Source organism: Carassius gibelio, chromosome A13 (assembly GCF_023724105.1).
Source record: "Carassius gibelio isolate Cgi1373 ecotype wild population from Czech Republic chromosome A13, carGib1.2-hapl.c, whole genome shotgun sequence".
Taxonomy (NCBI): domain Eukaryota; kingdom Metazoa; phylum Chordata; class Actinopteri; order Cypriniformes; family Cyprinidae; genus Carassius; species Carassius gibelio.
Window position 1 is genome coordinate 8,436,200 of NC_068383.1, and position 15,138 is coordinate 8,451,337.

Here is a 15,138-nt window from a genome sequence, read left to right on the forward strand (position 1 = left end):
CTAAAAGAAGGAAAAGTAACTGACCAACCGTTAGCTTGGCCTTCATTTTTCAAGCTAAACTTGGCCAAGTTTGAAGGAACTAAACCAGAATACATCAAACAGTGTGGTTTGTTTTAGTTATATCAAGTTACATATTTGAAACTTTATTGACTAAGGGGCAGTGGGGACTTAAAGTTTGCATTCAGCTTTGTGGCAGCTTAGCCATTTTGTTAAAAACAACAAATAAAGCTTTCTCAACATTTCCCATGAAGAGGGCATTGAGGTCATTTGAAGCTGTTGATGCTCCTGTAAATTCATTTTAGTGGATCAACTCCCATTTTTTAAATTTTTACTGTAGACATCTCTGAGGATTTTATGTGAACATCACGCATATTTTCTTCTCCTCTCCCATTTCACCCTTTGTTTCAGAAGGAAAATTTACTGCATATAATATTGTACTAAATGGTTTCCTCACTTCAGCTACAGTCGTTTAGTTTTTTTTTAACCTTCACAGAGTTGCGTGTGTTTCCTGAGCGTGTTGTGGTGTGTGCCAGTCCTCCGGAGAATTCTGCACTTCCCATTGGAAATCTGAACCTGGATGTGGTAAGATGTGGCCCCTTATGTTATAAAATAATGTTTATAATCAGTGCTGGAGAAGCTCATTTGAAACTAGCTTGCCAAGCTACAGCCTGCTTAAATAGATTCAGTTACAGTAAACTACAGTCAGGTGACCCTCTTTAATAATAGTTTGCTACACTATGAGTTAACAAATGTATCTAACCGTAATGAAGATCTTTAAAGGGGCAAACTGATTTCAATCTGTGGACAGTCTGTTGGCTTGACTTCAGTAATGATGACTAGTTATTCTCCAGCTCCTTATATAATGTATAAAGAATGTAAGAAAATTAAGTACTTGTGTCTTAATGTATGCTGTTTCCCCTTCTCTGCAAATGCCATGAAGTGGGTTCTGGACTCTTGTAGCTAATTCCTATGTGTTTGGTTCTCCCCTCTTGCTTATTATGGGGCGGCAAAGGAGTAGTTGGAAGTGACTTAATGGTGAGACTTTTTACTCTATACTGCTCTCTGAGGCGGACCACTAAATGCCTTTGGCCTAAGATGTAGAGCCTTGGGCCCTCATTTATAAAATGCACATACAATCATATTTGATTTTAAATACCATATCTGTCTATCTGTCTTTTTATCTTTGTTTCACAAAGTCGTTTTGTTTTGGAACTACATGAGTAAAAGATGGCAGAATGTTCTTTTCTGGGTGAAATGTTTCTTTAATGTTCACGCAATACCTTTTAAGACTGATTTGTTGTCAGGTCATTCAGGCAGTGCACTTAATTAATTTAGAATATATGTAGTTTTGTACATTATTATAGATTATTCATCTTGAAGCAACAGTAGGAAATTGAATGCAGGATTTGTATTCTGAAATCATGAGTTGCATCACTGGTACACTATGTGTTCTTTGCTTCGGAAACAAGACCACAGTTTTACTTGGCTCACACACATGCCCTCTTACGCTTACTCCACTTTTATGGCAACGGTTGTGTGTGGGTATGAAGACTGTTATTTTGTTCAACAGGATACTCAGTGGTAGGATCTCTGGAGCCATGAATGTCCAAGTGAAAGCATCCTTGATCAGACTTCCTACTGTGAGTCCAGAGATCTCATCTATTGTGTCTCCGGCCAACTCAGATCTTCTTCAAATCTTTTCATGTACACTTCTTCCCTGTGAGCCTCTTGGTTGATCCTGCTCTATCTTCTAATAAAATCCTGGAAAATGTGCACCGAGCCACCCACCTTGGGTGGACATCAAGGATGAAGACAGCCTCCCATCTGTCCTGCTATCGATGTCGGTACTTTTTCAGGTTGAATCATTTGCCATTGCTTTTCTTTGAGACATTTTATTTCAGCCCTTGCTTTGGCTTTCAATGAAAGCAAGAATCGTAATAATTTGAGTGATGTTATCCAGTTCGACAGTGAAAAGTTCACATTGTGTAACCGCTTTTCCAGTTCAGGGATGCAGGGCCCTTGTTTTTGCATTCCCCTCATCAGGATGTGGTTCTCTGTGCTTGTATATGCTGCGAGGAAGGGTTAGCAGGAGCCTGCGGTGGTGCTCTTGTTATTTGGCAGATTGAAAGAGAGTGCATCAGGAGAGTGAGCTGGAGTTTCTCTCATGACAAAACAATTATTTCTATTGCTCCGCTCTAATTTGTCACTAGGAGCCTTTTTCTACAGTTTCTTTCTTTCTTTCATTTATCTTTTTAGTTAGCCAGGAAAGTTATGAATCTTAATAAGAAATGCGCCTCAGCTGTATGAGTCACACACTATGCAGATTTTCAATTTGAAAATGATAATGGCTCTGTGAATTTGTTCTTCCAGTGTTGTCATATGTTTATGGTGAGTTTCTCTCACCACAGAGCTTGACAGTGAGAGCCTGAATGACGCCACATGTTTTGAGGCAGTATGGGAATTTGTCTGTGGCCCTTCCACTTGATTTAGTGCCCAGTTTGCAAAATACAGTTTATATCAGCCACACAGGGTTTCCATAACACCTATCCAGAGTTCATAAGGTTACACTCTGTAAGCGAACTGTGATATAATGGGTGTTTTCTTGGAGCAAGAGAGAGTGTGAAAAAGATATGTGGTAGGTACTATGTGCAAAGTAACCAGTTTAAACCTTGGAAGGTGACTTGTATCCCCTGTCAAAATGAGATTAACGGTCCCTTGAGTGATTCACATCCTGTGGTGTGGTCTGAAGTGGGTAGAGCGGGAAGGATCCTTCACTGTTGCGTAGCAAAGAAGCGATGCGGGTGCACAGTCAGCACAGAATCATGTCGTCACAACTGAGACAACAGACGTCTCTTCCTTTTCCTTTTAATGCACTTTGTGAAACACCTCAAGAAGGTTTCCTAGCAGAGTGCCCTTAGTGTAAATTGGGTCTGTATTTGGTCATACATCATACTTTACACTACTCTTTAAAAGTTTGGTGTTTTGAAATTTGACTTTTGAATTAGAATGTACACTACAGTCACTAAGTTGGCATTGGAATCATATTTATTTAATAAATTCTTCTTAACCTTTTTGTAACTATACTAATTAAATAAGTACAGTATTTTAATTTAAAGGGATAGTTCGCCAAAAAAAAAAAATTTGTCATCATTTGCTCGCCCTAGGAATTGAAGTGAATGAGACAGTCTAGTATGACTGCATCTTTACTCATAACTATAGTACACTTGTTGGGACGGTCCTCTTAAGTGCTTTGCTGAAGGGCATTATGGCAACAGGCAAATTCCAGTTCATGGATCACCTCTCCCTGACTAATCTTTGTCTTGATCCGTAACTGCTCTTCCATTATTCACACTGTGGGGCACCAAGTGCTTGTGTAAGTTCAAGTGCAAGTGATTTGCCTAATGGTTGAGTCCAGATATATGACTAACGGTACAGTACATATTTGTTTGTTTACTAGTACAGTTAAGCCGTTGTGAGAGTTTCCTCGAAGTTTGCTGGCACTTAAATGGCATTTCATGGTCGATTATGTATGATTGAGCTAATATTGCAGGACTCGCTTAATGGTAAAACATGTGCTTTTGGTCTGTCCAATATTTAATGCCATGAGACAAAGGTTATTATCAGGACAAACTCTTAAGGAGTTGGAAAATGGACTCAGAAAAACCTTTTCTTTCAAAAGTAAATTTAAAGTATCTTTTATAGAAATGTATGTGTAAGACCCTGTTTTATAATTGTTTTATGTAATTTTATTGTATTTTTATTTAGTTTTCTGCTATATTTTTAATGTATAAGCTTTGCCATGAAATAGCCTGTGAAGCTGATGTGGCAATACATTTAAATTAAACCAGAACTGTATGATTGATCTAATGAAAATGTAAAGGGTGAATGAGTTTGTCATCTTGAGTCAAAAGTGACTCATTTCCTTTCAAAAATGACTTGTAGTTGATGGAAGTAACTCTCTAGCTTACATTTACAACAATCATTTAGTGTAAAGACATAAATAGACGCTAATTAAGTATTTATGGTCAAGGGTATGTGGGCTGCATTCCTCCTTACTGAATTCTGCTCTCATTTTTTTCACATTCAACTAAGAGGTTATATGTAAGACGTGACTTTTGTAACAGTAGAGGTCATGGCAGCTCTGACAGTTTGCAAGATAATAATGCATGTGGAGTCTGCATTATTAGGGCTCTACTGATTGCAGATGTTGTTCGAATTATCGAATTATATCATGTTACCTCATTTAATCAAGTGAATAAGAAATCATGTAATCAAAGCCTTTTTTTTAAAACAATAAATAATGCCCAAGTGAAGATCATTTTAATTGAAAAGAAATTATTTTATCTAATCATATATTTTATTTTATGCTACTTTGTTATATTATTTTTTCTTTTATTTGCATGTTTTTTATTTTGTTTAAATGGTTACAACAAGATTTTTAAGATGTTTTTGAAAGTATCTTATATTGACCAAGGCTGCATTTATTTCATTCTATGTGACTTGGTCATTGTAAAATCAGTTTAATAAGCTTATTTTGTGCCCAATAAACCTTATTAACAAAGTCAAAAACAAACACTTCTAAATGTTTTGTGGGAACTAGGATACAAATGTTCTTTGATATATACAAAGTTCAAAAGAACAGCATTTTCAGGACTCAGTCACATTCTCGGAAAACACGCGCTCTGTGAACGAAATAGCTCTGGACAACTAGTTGTCTGTCACGTCATACAATGAGAGAGACGTGAGAGAGAGAGCCACTCAGCTGCACACGTGTTCACTGTGTGTTTCATGTTTTCATGTGTGGTTTCAGTACCTTTCAGTGATGCAGAAATGAGCTGTTTGTCATCTGAAAGTTTTAGATCCAGTCTCTACTGGAGCCACTCACGCCAGTTTGACGTGACAGACATCTAGTTGTCCAGAGCTGTTTCGTTCACAGAGCGCATAATGTGACTCAAATATTCAGCTCTCCACCTAAATATAAAAGCCGTTGTCAGTTAATGAAGATTTGATGGATGAACTTGCAACTAGATTGGACTCTTGTTGTGTCAGAAAGTGATAAGCCTTATATTACTTTGTTCACTGTCACTATGGTACCTAGTAAGGAATATGGAATTTACTCCTGTTACACAGGAGTATAATTGCACTTAATTCACATGTAAACTGACAGCCCTAATTATTATTTTCATAGATGTTCCCTGTTCCCGTAGACACACTGAAATCACTACATTAACTTTCTGAGATTAGTTTCTTTTCTTATTACTCTTTCTCTTTCCCTTGTTTTTCTTTGAAGCCCTGTGAAGTACATGAGAGAATTGCTTCTTGGGTGAGTTTCTCTGGGAAAGGAACACTGCTCCATTGTTGCCGTCTCTTTCATCTGTTTTCCAAACGTTTGTAAAATGCATATGAAGGTATTGAAATTCAAATGTTCTTCCTCCCCTATCCTCCATGTTTTTGTCAAGTGTGTGTGTGTGTGCGCTGTGCCGTTCACGCTCGCTGGGTGTGTTTATTTTCTGTGGACCTTATCGTTAGTGAGTGTGGGTGTGTTTCTGCGTGCTAGTGTGTCTGGATATCCCCCTAAAAACCATCCATTTTTGGTTGCAGTGGGGGGAGGTGAGTCTGGGGGAGTTTGTTTGTGTGTGTGTGTAGGAGAGAGTTCGACAGACGGTGGTCATGGATGGAACACTGTCTATAGGTGAGACAGCAGCTCGTTTCCTCTGACTTTGGCAATGGATTGTTTTTAAACATGATCGGCCCACATTACAACATGATTTCCTATGAATACTTGTCTCTGTGGGTGGACACACACCGCAGAGAGTCTCTAGGGTTCTCATAGACTCCGTTGTCTCAGATCTTCCCATGCATTACCCTTCCCTGCATCTTAAAATGGGCCTTCCCACTAGCTATTGATCAGCCCATTTACAGTGAAGCAGCACTGATTTATTAGCAGTCCTGCTAAACCTGCTGCTTTCAAACAGCTTGAGGTAAAAGAGCTTTGAATGAGTTGGCTCTTTCTGTCTTTGGCTGGATTTCCAACCATGTGTGATATTCTGGTAGACACGATAAACCGGTAAAAACTTGACAAATAGTATAAATGTTGTACTGTTTCTGTTGCATTTATGCTCTAGTGAGGTTGCAGTGTTGTGTCATCACAAAAAACTCAATTCATTACTCACACACTGGCATTGTTTTTGGCAATTTTGGCACTTATTTCTAGCAAAAATAACTACTTTGTAATATATCATGAGAATATATTGTGAGAAAATTACTTGTATTGTAAGATTTTGGTAATATCTCCAAGTATTGTGAATTTTGGAATATCATAATAATGCTATATTTAAACACTAAGATGTAAATGCGGTTTACAAAATATAAAATATAAAAACACATAATCACTTAATGTGCACAAATGTTTTTATTCATTAAGAAGATATGCACATAAAATCATCACATTGCATCTCAAATTTTGCTTTGTCATTCTGAAATGCCAAAATGATTGGCTGCTTTAACTTCCCAGAGCTTTTTGACATGCTCCCATTCAGAAGGCATCTTCTGTCGATTGCTAGCAATCATGAAGTTCATTAGAGTGTAGACTAAAAGAGCCACAGTGGCTTCCATTCTTATTTTGCACCAATTTGCCTGCAAGTAAGTGATTTTGTTGTCTTGACAAGTGTAAATGCTGCTTTATTTGGAAGTAAAAGAATGTTAATGCATTTGGCAGATACTTCTATCCTAAGCAACTTTCAGAGTTTCTGGTTCAAGGTTACTTTTTCTGTTCATGCATTCCCTAGGTACTGAATCCATGACCTTAGCATTGCTTGCACCATTCTATACTGTTTGAGCCACAGGAATACAAATAAATAAAGACTTGGCTTGCAACAAAGATCCTATCAACAAAGATTTTATAATACTTTTGTCTTCGTTTAATCTTAAGCCATCACATGCACTATAGTGTCCAAAACCTAAAACCTTTTGCATATCTTCTACAACCATATCTTTTAAAATTTGCTTATCAGTGTAACAATATGGCGTGAAGTTGTTTGTACTGTATGTCAGTTTTTATGTTTTATTTTATATTATGATTCTTTTTTCATTGCTTTATTTTATATTGATTTTGAGGTCAAACCATAATCTTTTATAGTTGATTGATTTAAACTGATTTAATGCCTGTGAAGCACTTGCATTTTATCTATGAAAATACCACACAACTTCTCTCTATAAAATCATTATATATGGGTATAGAGGACCCTTCTTCAGGTCAGCATCTGTGCACTTTATATGAAACACATCCCTTTGGAGTTTCCTCATTTTGCTCTAATGACTTGACAGACCTTGTGCTTATCTGGCTGTTTGCTTCTAAAATAGAACTAATAGCCTGTATATCTTGAACCTGTTCAGAGGCCTTTTGGTAAACCTACACTTTTATGAAATCCAACCAGTTTGGACTGGAATGATTGTTTTGTGTCAGTTAATTGCAGTTCAACGATCCTGTGCCCCTAAAGACAGCGACCACAAAGCACCTGCTCTGTTCTTGCTCATTCAAGGATTGTTATGTTGACAGAGCTTCATTAGGACTGTTGAAGGTGTATGTTGGTGGGATTCAATAAGCTGCTACTAAAACAAGGACTTCAAAGTATTTGTCAAACTATTCAGGTGGTTAGGTCCTGATAAACACACACACATCTTCCATTATCAGTCATTCTCATTATCAGTTTTAATACCGCAACAAATATGAATATGCTATTGAACACTCAAATCACATTTTTTTTTTATATTTAAAGTTTAGTTTAGAGCAATTAAAACCAGTGTGTGTGTGAATGTGTGTATACAGATTTAACAATTAAAATTGGTATTTTTGACATGGTTTATATTAAAAAATATATAACATGCACATGCAAAATAAGGCACAAAAAATTTAAAACTGCACAAATATTTATATTTTGATGAACAATGATCAAAAATTTGATGACCAAGTCAGAGAAAAGTTAAAAAACAAAACAAAAAAAAATCTTCCTCCTGAATACTGGCAGTTCAATACAAGCTTTTTTGCTTGTGTTTTTCCTTGGTATCTTGGGTATTGCCATCAAAACAAAACATCCCATGGATTTGTTCCCATGGCTACACCAAATATCTCCAAGTTAATTTGTGTCGGTACAATGGTCTTCTCTCAGAGTCCTTTAAATAAATAAATAAATAATTTGCGTCAGAGTTTCTGTCATTTGTTGAGAGAGTAGCTCTGTTCCAAAACCAAATGAGATGCCTACTGTACATAGACAGTATCCTAACTGAAACCGAACCTAATAAATGATACATTAAATTAAACTTCAAAAAATACATTTGATTCATCCACCATCTTGAATTCAATGGATCTCTCTTTTTTTTTTCTGAACAGAGTGAACCAAGCCATTCAAAATATTTTTCTAGCTCTGTCGAGATAACAGATCCATTACCCAGAACCGCTACAAAAAGAGCCATCCTTCAGAAGATGTAAGTACTCTTCTGATATACCTTGAGGTGATACATCTACATCTTCAAGTAACCTTTCCTCATTCCTCCAGTGCTAGGCAGGCTAGCATCCAACCCCAACAGCACCAAGATGATCAAGAGTCCAGATCAGCACAATTCCAAGGAGACAAAGCTGAGAAGGGTTCTGCCGAGACATGTCATCCTGTCACAATATCGTCTGGCAGCTTTCTCACGGGTGAGTCATTGGAGGAAGGGAAAGCCGTGTTGTCATCTAAATTAAGTAACAGTAAAGAGGTCACGGAACCACATCTTGACGCTACCAGTTCAAGGAAACAACCATGGACCCAAAGTAGCTCAGGAGAACATGCTGACCACCAAAAGACAAAAAGATTGCGTCTTGGAGAGCCTGCAGCATCAAGTGATTCCAACAATCCCTCTTCCGATATTGCCACACCAGACTCTGTTTGCAGTCCCCAGACTGAGATTTCACAGACTAACCAAAGCGGGCTGGCAGCAAATCTGAAAGGCCTATCCGTCAAGCCCGTATCCTCTGGCTCCTCTATTAGTTCCAGATTGGTCGCCAGAGAGGGAAAGAAGGGGGGTGAGCTTAGAACATCCCGATTGCGCCGACTCAAGAAGCCCTGAGGGGCACAGCGGCACAGAATGGGAGAGGATGTCTGACGCCACCACGTTGGATGTTACAGTACACACTTCTACTGTAATATTGTCTGTCAGCGGCGGTTACACAAGAGTTCACCACACACAGTCTCTGCACATACAGTACTTCCCTTCTCCCTTTAAACTGAAAAACAAAACTACTTAAACGCTTGAATTAGATTACCAAGAATCTCTCAAATATTTGAATAGACTCCACTAGCAACAGCTTGAAAGGAACTCAAACAAACAGTAACTCCACTCTAAATAAAAACACAAATGTAGTTCACGTTTTTGGTGCAAGATTTGTATTTCAGACTAGCGGGAGCCATTGAGCACACTGTGGCTTCAAGCCCAAATCTCTGGCTCCATCCGTCTGAAATCTCCACTCTTCCAGTTTCAGCTGAGCACATGATTGATTTCGCTGTGTTCTCACATACACCGCGCTCCTTAAGCGATCAGGGGTTTTCACCATTGGAGCCGACTGCCGTCTCCTTGCGGTTTTTATTTGTAAATGTATTATTGCTTTTCGTAACTGCTAAAAGTCTGCTGCTGCAGGATGACTGACAACATTATGGAATGCTGTAGTGGTGCTCGTGTCTGATATTTGGCTAATCACGGGTGCAGTTGACATTTGATGTAGTGCATGATGGCAGGATGATTATATGCATGGACATAAATTTGTTGAGTCTCATGCTTTATTTTCCAGCTGTGCTTACAAATCACTTGATGTTTATGTATTTAGTATAATAGATATGTGTCAAATATGTTGTCAGAATATACAAGCATTGTGCTGTAATAATCCCATAGCATTGCAGTCCGAAGGCATCTGGTTTAGAGTTTTAATTTTAAAGTAATTTAACTGTATGTTCTGATGTTATGTAATAAAATCTTAATCAATAAAAATGTTGAACTAAATATCCACCGAATATTTCAAATCATCTCTTTTTGTAATGCAATATACTGTACTGCCTTACAATATATCTCATGTTTTACCATTACTTAATTTTTTACTTTAAATTAATCTTTATAATATTGAATTATGACATTTTGATGAAGGTCAAGAAAATGTAATCAACCCATTTCAAGCCCTTTCAATATCTTTTTTTCTGTGGAACACCAAAAAAATAAAATAAAAAATTGAGCACTCATTTTGCACTCATTTTGATGCAGTTACAATGACTAGAGACTGATAATTTCCAGCTTCAGAGCATGAAAGAATAATCATACAAGTTACTTGTGCATTATATCCAAAGTGTTCAGAAGTTTTAAAAAGCCAGACTGAACTTTAAGCTTTTCACTTATGTTTCGTTAGCTGAAACCAAATTGAATGAAACCTCCAGTCCTCATTCATTGTGCATGGAAAACTGCAACCTTACTCTTCGAACTGTCTTTTTTTTGCATATTACAGAAGAAAGTCACTAATATAGGAACAAAAGAACTTAAGTATGAGTAAATGATGACATAATTTACAAGATACATGATTGGACAACATTGGGAAACCTCTTTCTTCTTCTCATCACCATAAGCTTTGCCTTTTGCCCTGCAGTTATTTGACTGAATTCCTCATTCATCATGTAGGGAGGGTAGTTTAGTCATGTAGTCGTGGCGTCAGTCTTCACATGGTACAGGGTATAATCAGACCCACACGGTCGTACCTCTTAAATACATTTAGACAGACCTTGTGCCTCACATAACATTACGTCAGTGTAAGAGATGATTCAGCTCCTCCTAAAACAGCACAATGGAGCACAAATCAAAAACAAGCGTTTAATTTTCCTTTTATACAAAATGTTTAATAAATATAACATTCAAAAAATATCGCCAGGAACAAACTAAAATTTACAATAAGGTCAAATATAAACATTGAATATTGCCATGATCTCATAGAATGTACAAATGCGATGAGCATGTCGGTTTGGTGTTTTTAGAGAGCCTCGATATAAAATAGAAACTAAAAGAACACTACATGTGCACAGCAATAGAAATGGACTCCTGAAAGCAAGGCAGTCATCTACAGTGTTTTCATTTGGCCCCCTACTGTTCAAGTATTCACAGCCTAGCTTATGACATACTGCAAACCGAAGCTGAAGAGAAATGATTTGAGTGAATCAGGTTTACCAACAAGCAACTAAAAGACTCGTGTTCCCTTTTATTTTTAGATTTTTTTAATGATTTTTTTTTTCTTTTTCATTTGTGGCAAGCAATGTGTCTGCCACCAGGTCTCCAAACAAAAAGCAGCCATGAAGTTGACATTACTTGCACTGAGCAAGTAAGAGTTGCCAAAATACATGCAATAAAAGTTTCAAATATTGAAATATCTGACAACGTATAATAAAAAGAAAGAAAAAAAATCTTGTTTTTAAAAAAAAAATAGACTGCTTTTCCTCTTGAAATTTTGGTATGTGAAACATGAAACAAATGTTGTCCGAACAAAGCTATAGGCTTACAAAGCTATCAAAACCTTCAAAACTAGACAGGACATATAAATAAAAAGGAATGATATTTTAAGGCTCTTGATTATTAAGTTAATAAATCAAATATACACAGTGATTAATTAAAAAAAATATATACATATCTACACTAAATTGACACAATTCTTCATATTGGCAGCAGAAAGCTGACGACCTATCCCGCCCCAAGAAAAGAAAAACAATAAATATTTTTTTTTTCTTTTTCTTTTCGGACTCATTTCGGACAATTGCTGTGGTGCATAGCTGTAAAGGCACTGTGAGTTCAGAACTAGAAGTAAAACCAACAAGAGAGCGTTTCCACACAGGTGCTCGATCAGGAAGAAACAACTGTTTTAGCTGTGAGAGTGTTGTCATTATGAACAAAAATAACACTTAAAACTACTTGCAAACACTATTTTCAACTTTTCAAACTCACTGAGATACTCAAACGTATCCACAAAAATATAGACTTTTGAAATGTGTACTTATTTTTTTTTAAACTTTTTTTTATGAAGGAAAACACTGGATGCGAAACGCAGCATTTGGGTTTTCCAGCCGTCCACAGCAACTATTACAATTGCCAGTGTGAAGCCAGCTTGTCAAAACTTAAATTAACACAGGATTCTAGGCAAATAACAGCCTTGGAGTCCAGAACACGACACAACAGTTTTAAGATGCACAACCCCCCCGAAACCCTGCCAAATGACCGGTAAGTGCAACAGGGATTCGGTCGCACGGCAACACAGCTGCCTGCTATACGATATACTCCATCCTATTTAAGCTCTGTGCCGTCTCCAAGTCTCTGTTGTCCTGTTTGTTAGTCCAGTTTGGGTTTTTGCTGGGCGCACGCTCCTCCTGCTCCACCAGCGTGTAGGCCGGCTGTTTGGTGAAGCGCGCTTTCTGCAGGTGTTTGTCCATCTCCTCTTCCTCCACCTCAGAGTTATGTGTCCTAATTTTAGCAATGATGGAGTTCTTCCCCTCGTAGTCTTTTATGGCCACGCCATGAGACGCATGTTTCTCAATGGGGTTTTTGATTTGATTGAGCTGCTCACGCACGTTATTGGTGGTATTGTCCTCTGTAGCTGAGGTAGTTGCGTTGCTGTGGGTGTTCTGCTTCCGCCGGCGGTGAATACACCACAGGAAGGCCGAGACCAGGGCAAGGATCCAGAGCACAATGAAGATGGAGCTGAGCAGGGGAACCAAGTAGTCTGGGAACAGAAGAAGCAGAGGGACAGTTAATCAGTATTCATGTAGTTTAAAACATGCTCTTCCTAGAAATGTTTCATATATTTGTACCAATTCCAAGAAAAGTTTCAATTGTATTGACTAATCTAATGGCAAAAATATCATGTGGTTTAACAATTAAGTAACAACATTTGGAAATGGGAAAATCTTGGCGTTTGGAAACATATGTGGTGTAGGAAAAAAATAATGCACACAAGTTTAACAGCAACGTTTTCCTATTTTGGACAAGACGTACACTGTTTTCATCCGGTCCCCTGGCCCAATCTACAGAGGCTGGCACACACGGTTTAAAGGTTTCTTAAGCTAGGAAGAGACTAAGTAGCTTGGCAGAAACATAGGACGCCATTTTTGATGAACAGCATGCATAAAGAGGACCCTGATGTCTAACTGAAGTTCCAGCCAACTGGCAGAGTTGATGTAACATTCCATGGCTTCAATGACTTAAAGCTTCTTTTGACAGTAAAACATCGCTAAGGCAAGACAGACCAAGGACATACAGTTCAACATGACTGGCCCTGAATACTTTTCTATTACTACATTTCAGCAGAGATTGACCCAATGTCCAGTGTGATGGAGAGCTTCTTACCAGTTTTGTGGTTGGTCTGGAGGACTCGTACGCCTTTGATGGCTTTGATGATGGTGCAGTTACCATTGTGCTTGTTTACCAAGTCAAATATTTGAACCTTAATGTCTTTAATAGGACTCCTGTCCGACCTGGGCTCTTCTGTGGACTGCACAGGAAACATAGCCTCATAAATATCACAAAAGACGTACTTTTCTACAAATTCTGGAATTCTTGAGATATTTTGAAGAATGTTTAACTGTTTTTTGTCCATAAAATTTAAGTCATTTCTTCCATCTATCGAACATTATCTTATCTTTTGTGTTCCATAGAAGGAAGGAAGTCAGAACATGTTTGGAACAACACAAACATGAGAAAAATGTTAAAGTTGTAGAAAAGCTACTTACAATGCTGACATGAATCTCGTTGCTGGCTGATGAAGATAGCTCACAGGTGATGGACACAGCATACTCTGCCGTGAGGTTCTTCAGCAGGTAACAGTGCCTCAGTTCATTACAAACATGTTCCACACTCAAGCCCTGTCGCAACAGAAAGATCTATTACGAGACCGTTCATATTTAAGCACTTTCCAACAAAAAAATTAAAACAATATGCACTAAAATCCCCAAAACCTAGATGATTTAGTCGGTTGGGAGAATGTTGAGACAAATGAGACAAAGATGGAAATGACCCCCCCCCCCCCCCAGTAGTGTTTCTCAAACTCTCATAAAATTACGGCCTAAGTATTAAACTGTTACGGGATATTAGCTCTGGAATGTATTGGTTCGGAAAGGGACACCGAGGCAGAGCTTATTGTACAAGATGTATTTCTTGCGCTTTTATTCATCTGAAGAAAAAGCGGTTTGGATATGACAACAAAGCTTGCGAGAATCCAACCAGCATGGAAAACTTCACCCATGAGGAACGTTGTCTCCTAGACGAAGAGAACCTGATCTTTCACGCCCCACTGCGCTCACCGAATTAAAGAAGGGTGGAGGAGACGTTTGGGGGGAAAACGGCTCAAAAGCTCATAATTCAAATGTTCTCCTCTGAAATTATGACTCACTTGAGGCATGTTCTCCTTGTTGAAGGTGAACGTGATGTTGGCACAGCTGTCGTCCTGGTAAGAGAAGCTGGCGTGGCATTTGGAGGGTGAAGAGGGCGCTGGGGGCCAACATTCTCCAAGACTAGGACAGGGTTTGACAAAGCAGTGCTCTTCCTTGATGGGAATACAGGATTGGCCAACAGGACACTCATTTCTGGCCTTTCCTGCCTGACATGGTTTTGGTCCACACCACTTTTTCTAAAGAAAAAAAAAACACAAAAATATACATTTTTGATTGCATAATTAAGAGATTATTACTAAATGGCTTAAGAATACGATGCAGCGGTAGCTATGTTACCATGGTGCAATGAATCTTTCCATTTTGACACTGGCAAACGTTGCAGTCTTTCTCCCATTTGGCACCATCAGCAGCTACTTGTCCGTTAGCAATACAGGGTCTCCCAATGACTGTGAACGACATCAACAGAAGAACATGACATGACAAGAAAGACAAGAAATGGTGGTCTCCCGAGCGAACAAGTGAGGTCGGTGTGGTTATTTGGTGTGTAGCCTGTTTGCAAAAGCTTATACGATTCTCACCTTCTTGACACTCTAGTCCTGTTCTTCCAGGTGGACATAGGCAGCGATAACCATTGATTTCATCTACGCAGGTAGAGCCAGTTGTGCAGGGAGAAGACTGGCACTCATTAATATCT

At 38.3% G+C, this 15,138-nt stretch overlaps 2 protein-coding genes across 2 annotated transcripts in view; one reads left to right on the forward strand and one right to left on the reverse strand.

The window, feature by feature from the left end:
• LOC128026064 (protein SLX4IP) overlaps positions 1-10,046 on the forward strand; it is a 39,911-nt gene extending 29,865 nt beyond the window's left edge. Inside the window, exons 6-8 of the mRNA XM_052612796.1 lie at positions 494-582; positions 8,390-8,484; positions 8,556-10,046. Coding sequence (XP_052468756.1) covers positions 494-582; positions 8,390-8,484; positions 8,556-9,108 — 737 coding nt within the window. The 3' untranslated portion in view covers positions 9,109-10,046. The remainder of the gene's footprint in view (positions 1-493; positions 583-8,389; positions 8,485-8,555) is intronic.
• An 827-nt stretch (positions 10,047-10,873) lies between these two features.
• Positions 10,874-15,138, reverse strand: part of LOC128026054 (protein jagged-1b) — a 28,593-nt gene continuing 24,328 nt past the window's right edge. Inside the window, exons 21-26 of the mRNA XM_052612776.1 lie at positions 15,023-15,136; positions 14,781-14,890; positions 14,444-14,680; positions 13,785-13,916; positions 13,402-13,546; positions 10,874-12,778 (exon numbers count right to left, since the gene is read on the reverse strand). Coding sequence (XP_052468736.1) covers positions 12,324-12,778; positions 13,402-13,546; positions 13,785-13,916; positions 14,444-14,680; positions 14,781-14,890; positions 15,023-15,136 — 1,193 coding nt within the window. The 3' untranslated portion in view covers positions 10,874-12,323. The remainder of the gene's footprint in view (positions 12,779-13,401; positions 13,547-13,784; positions 13,917-14,443; positions 14,681-14,780; positions 14,891-15,022; positions 15,137-15,138) is intronic.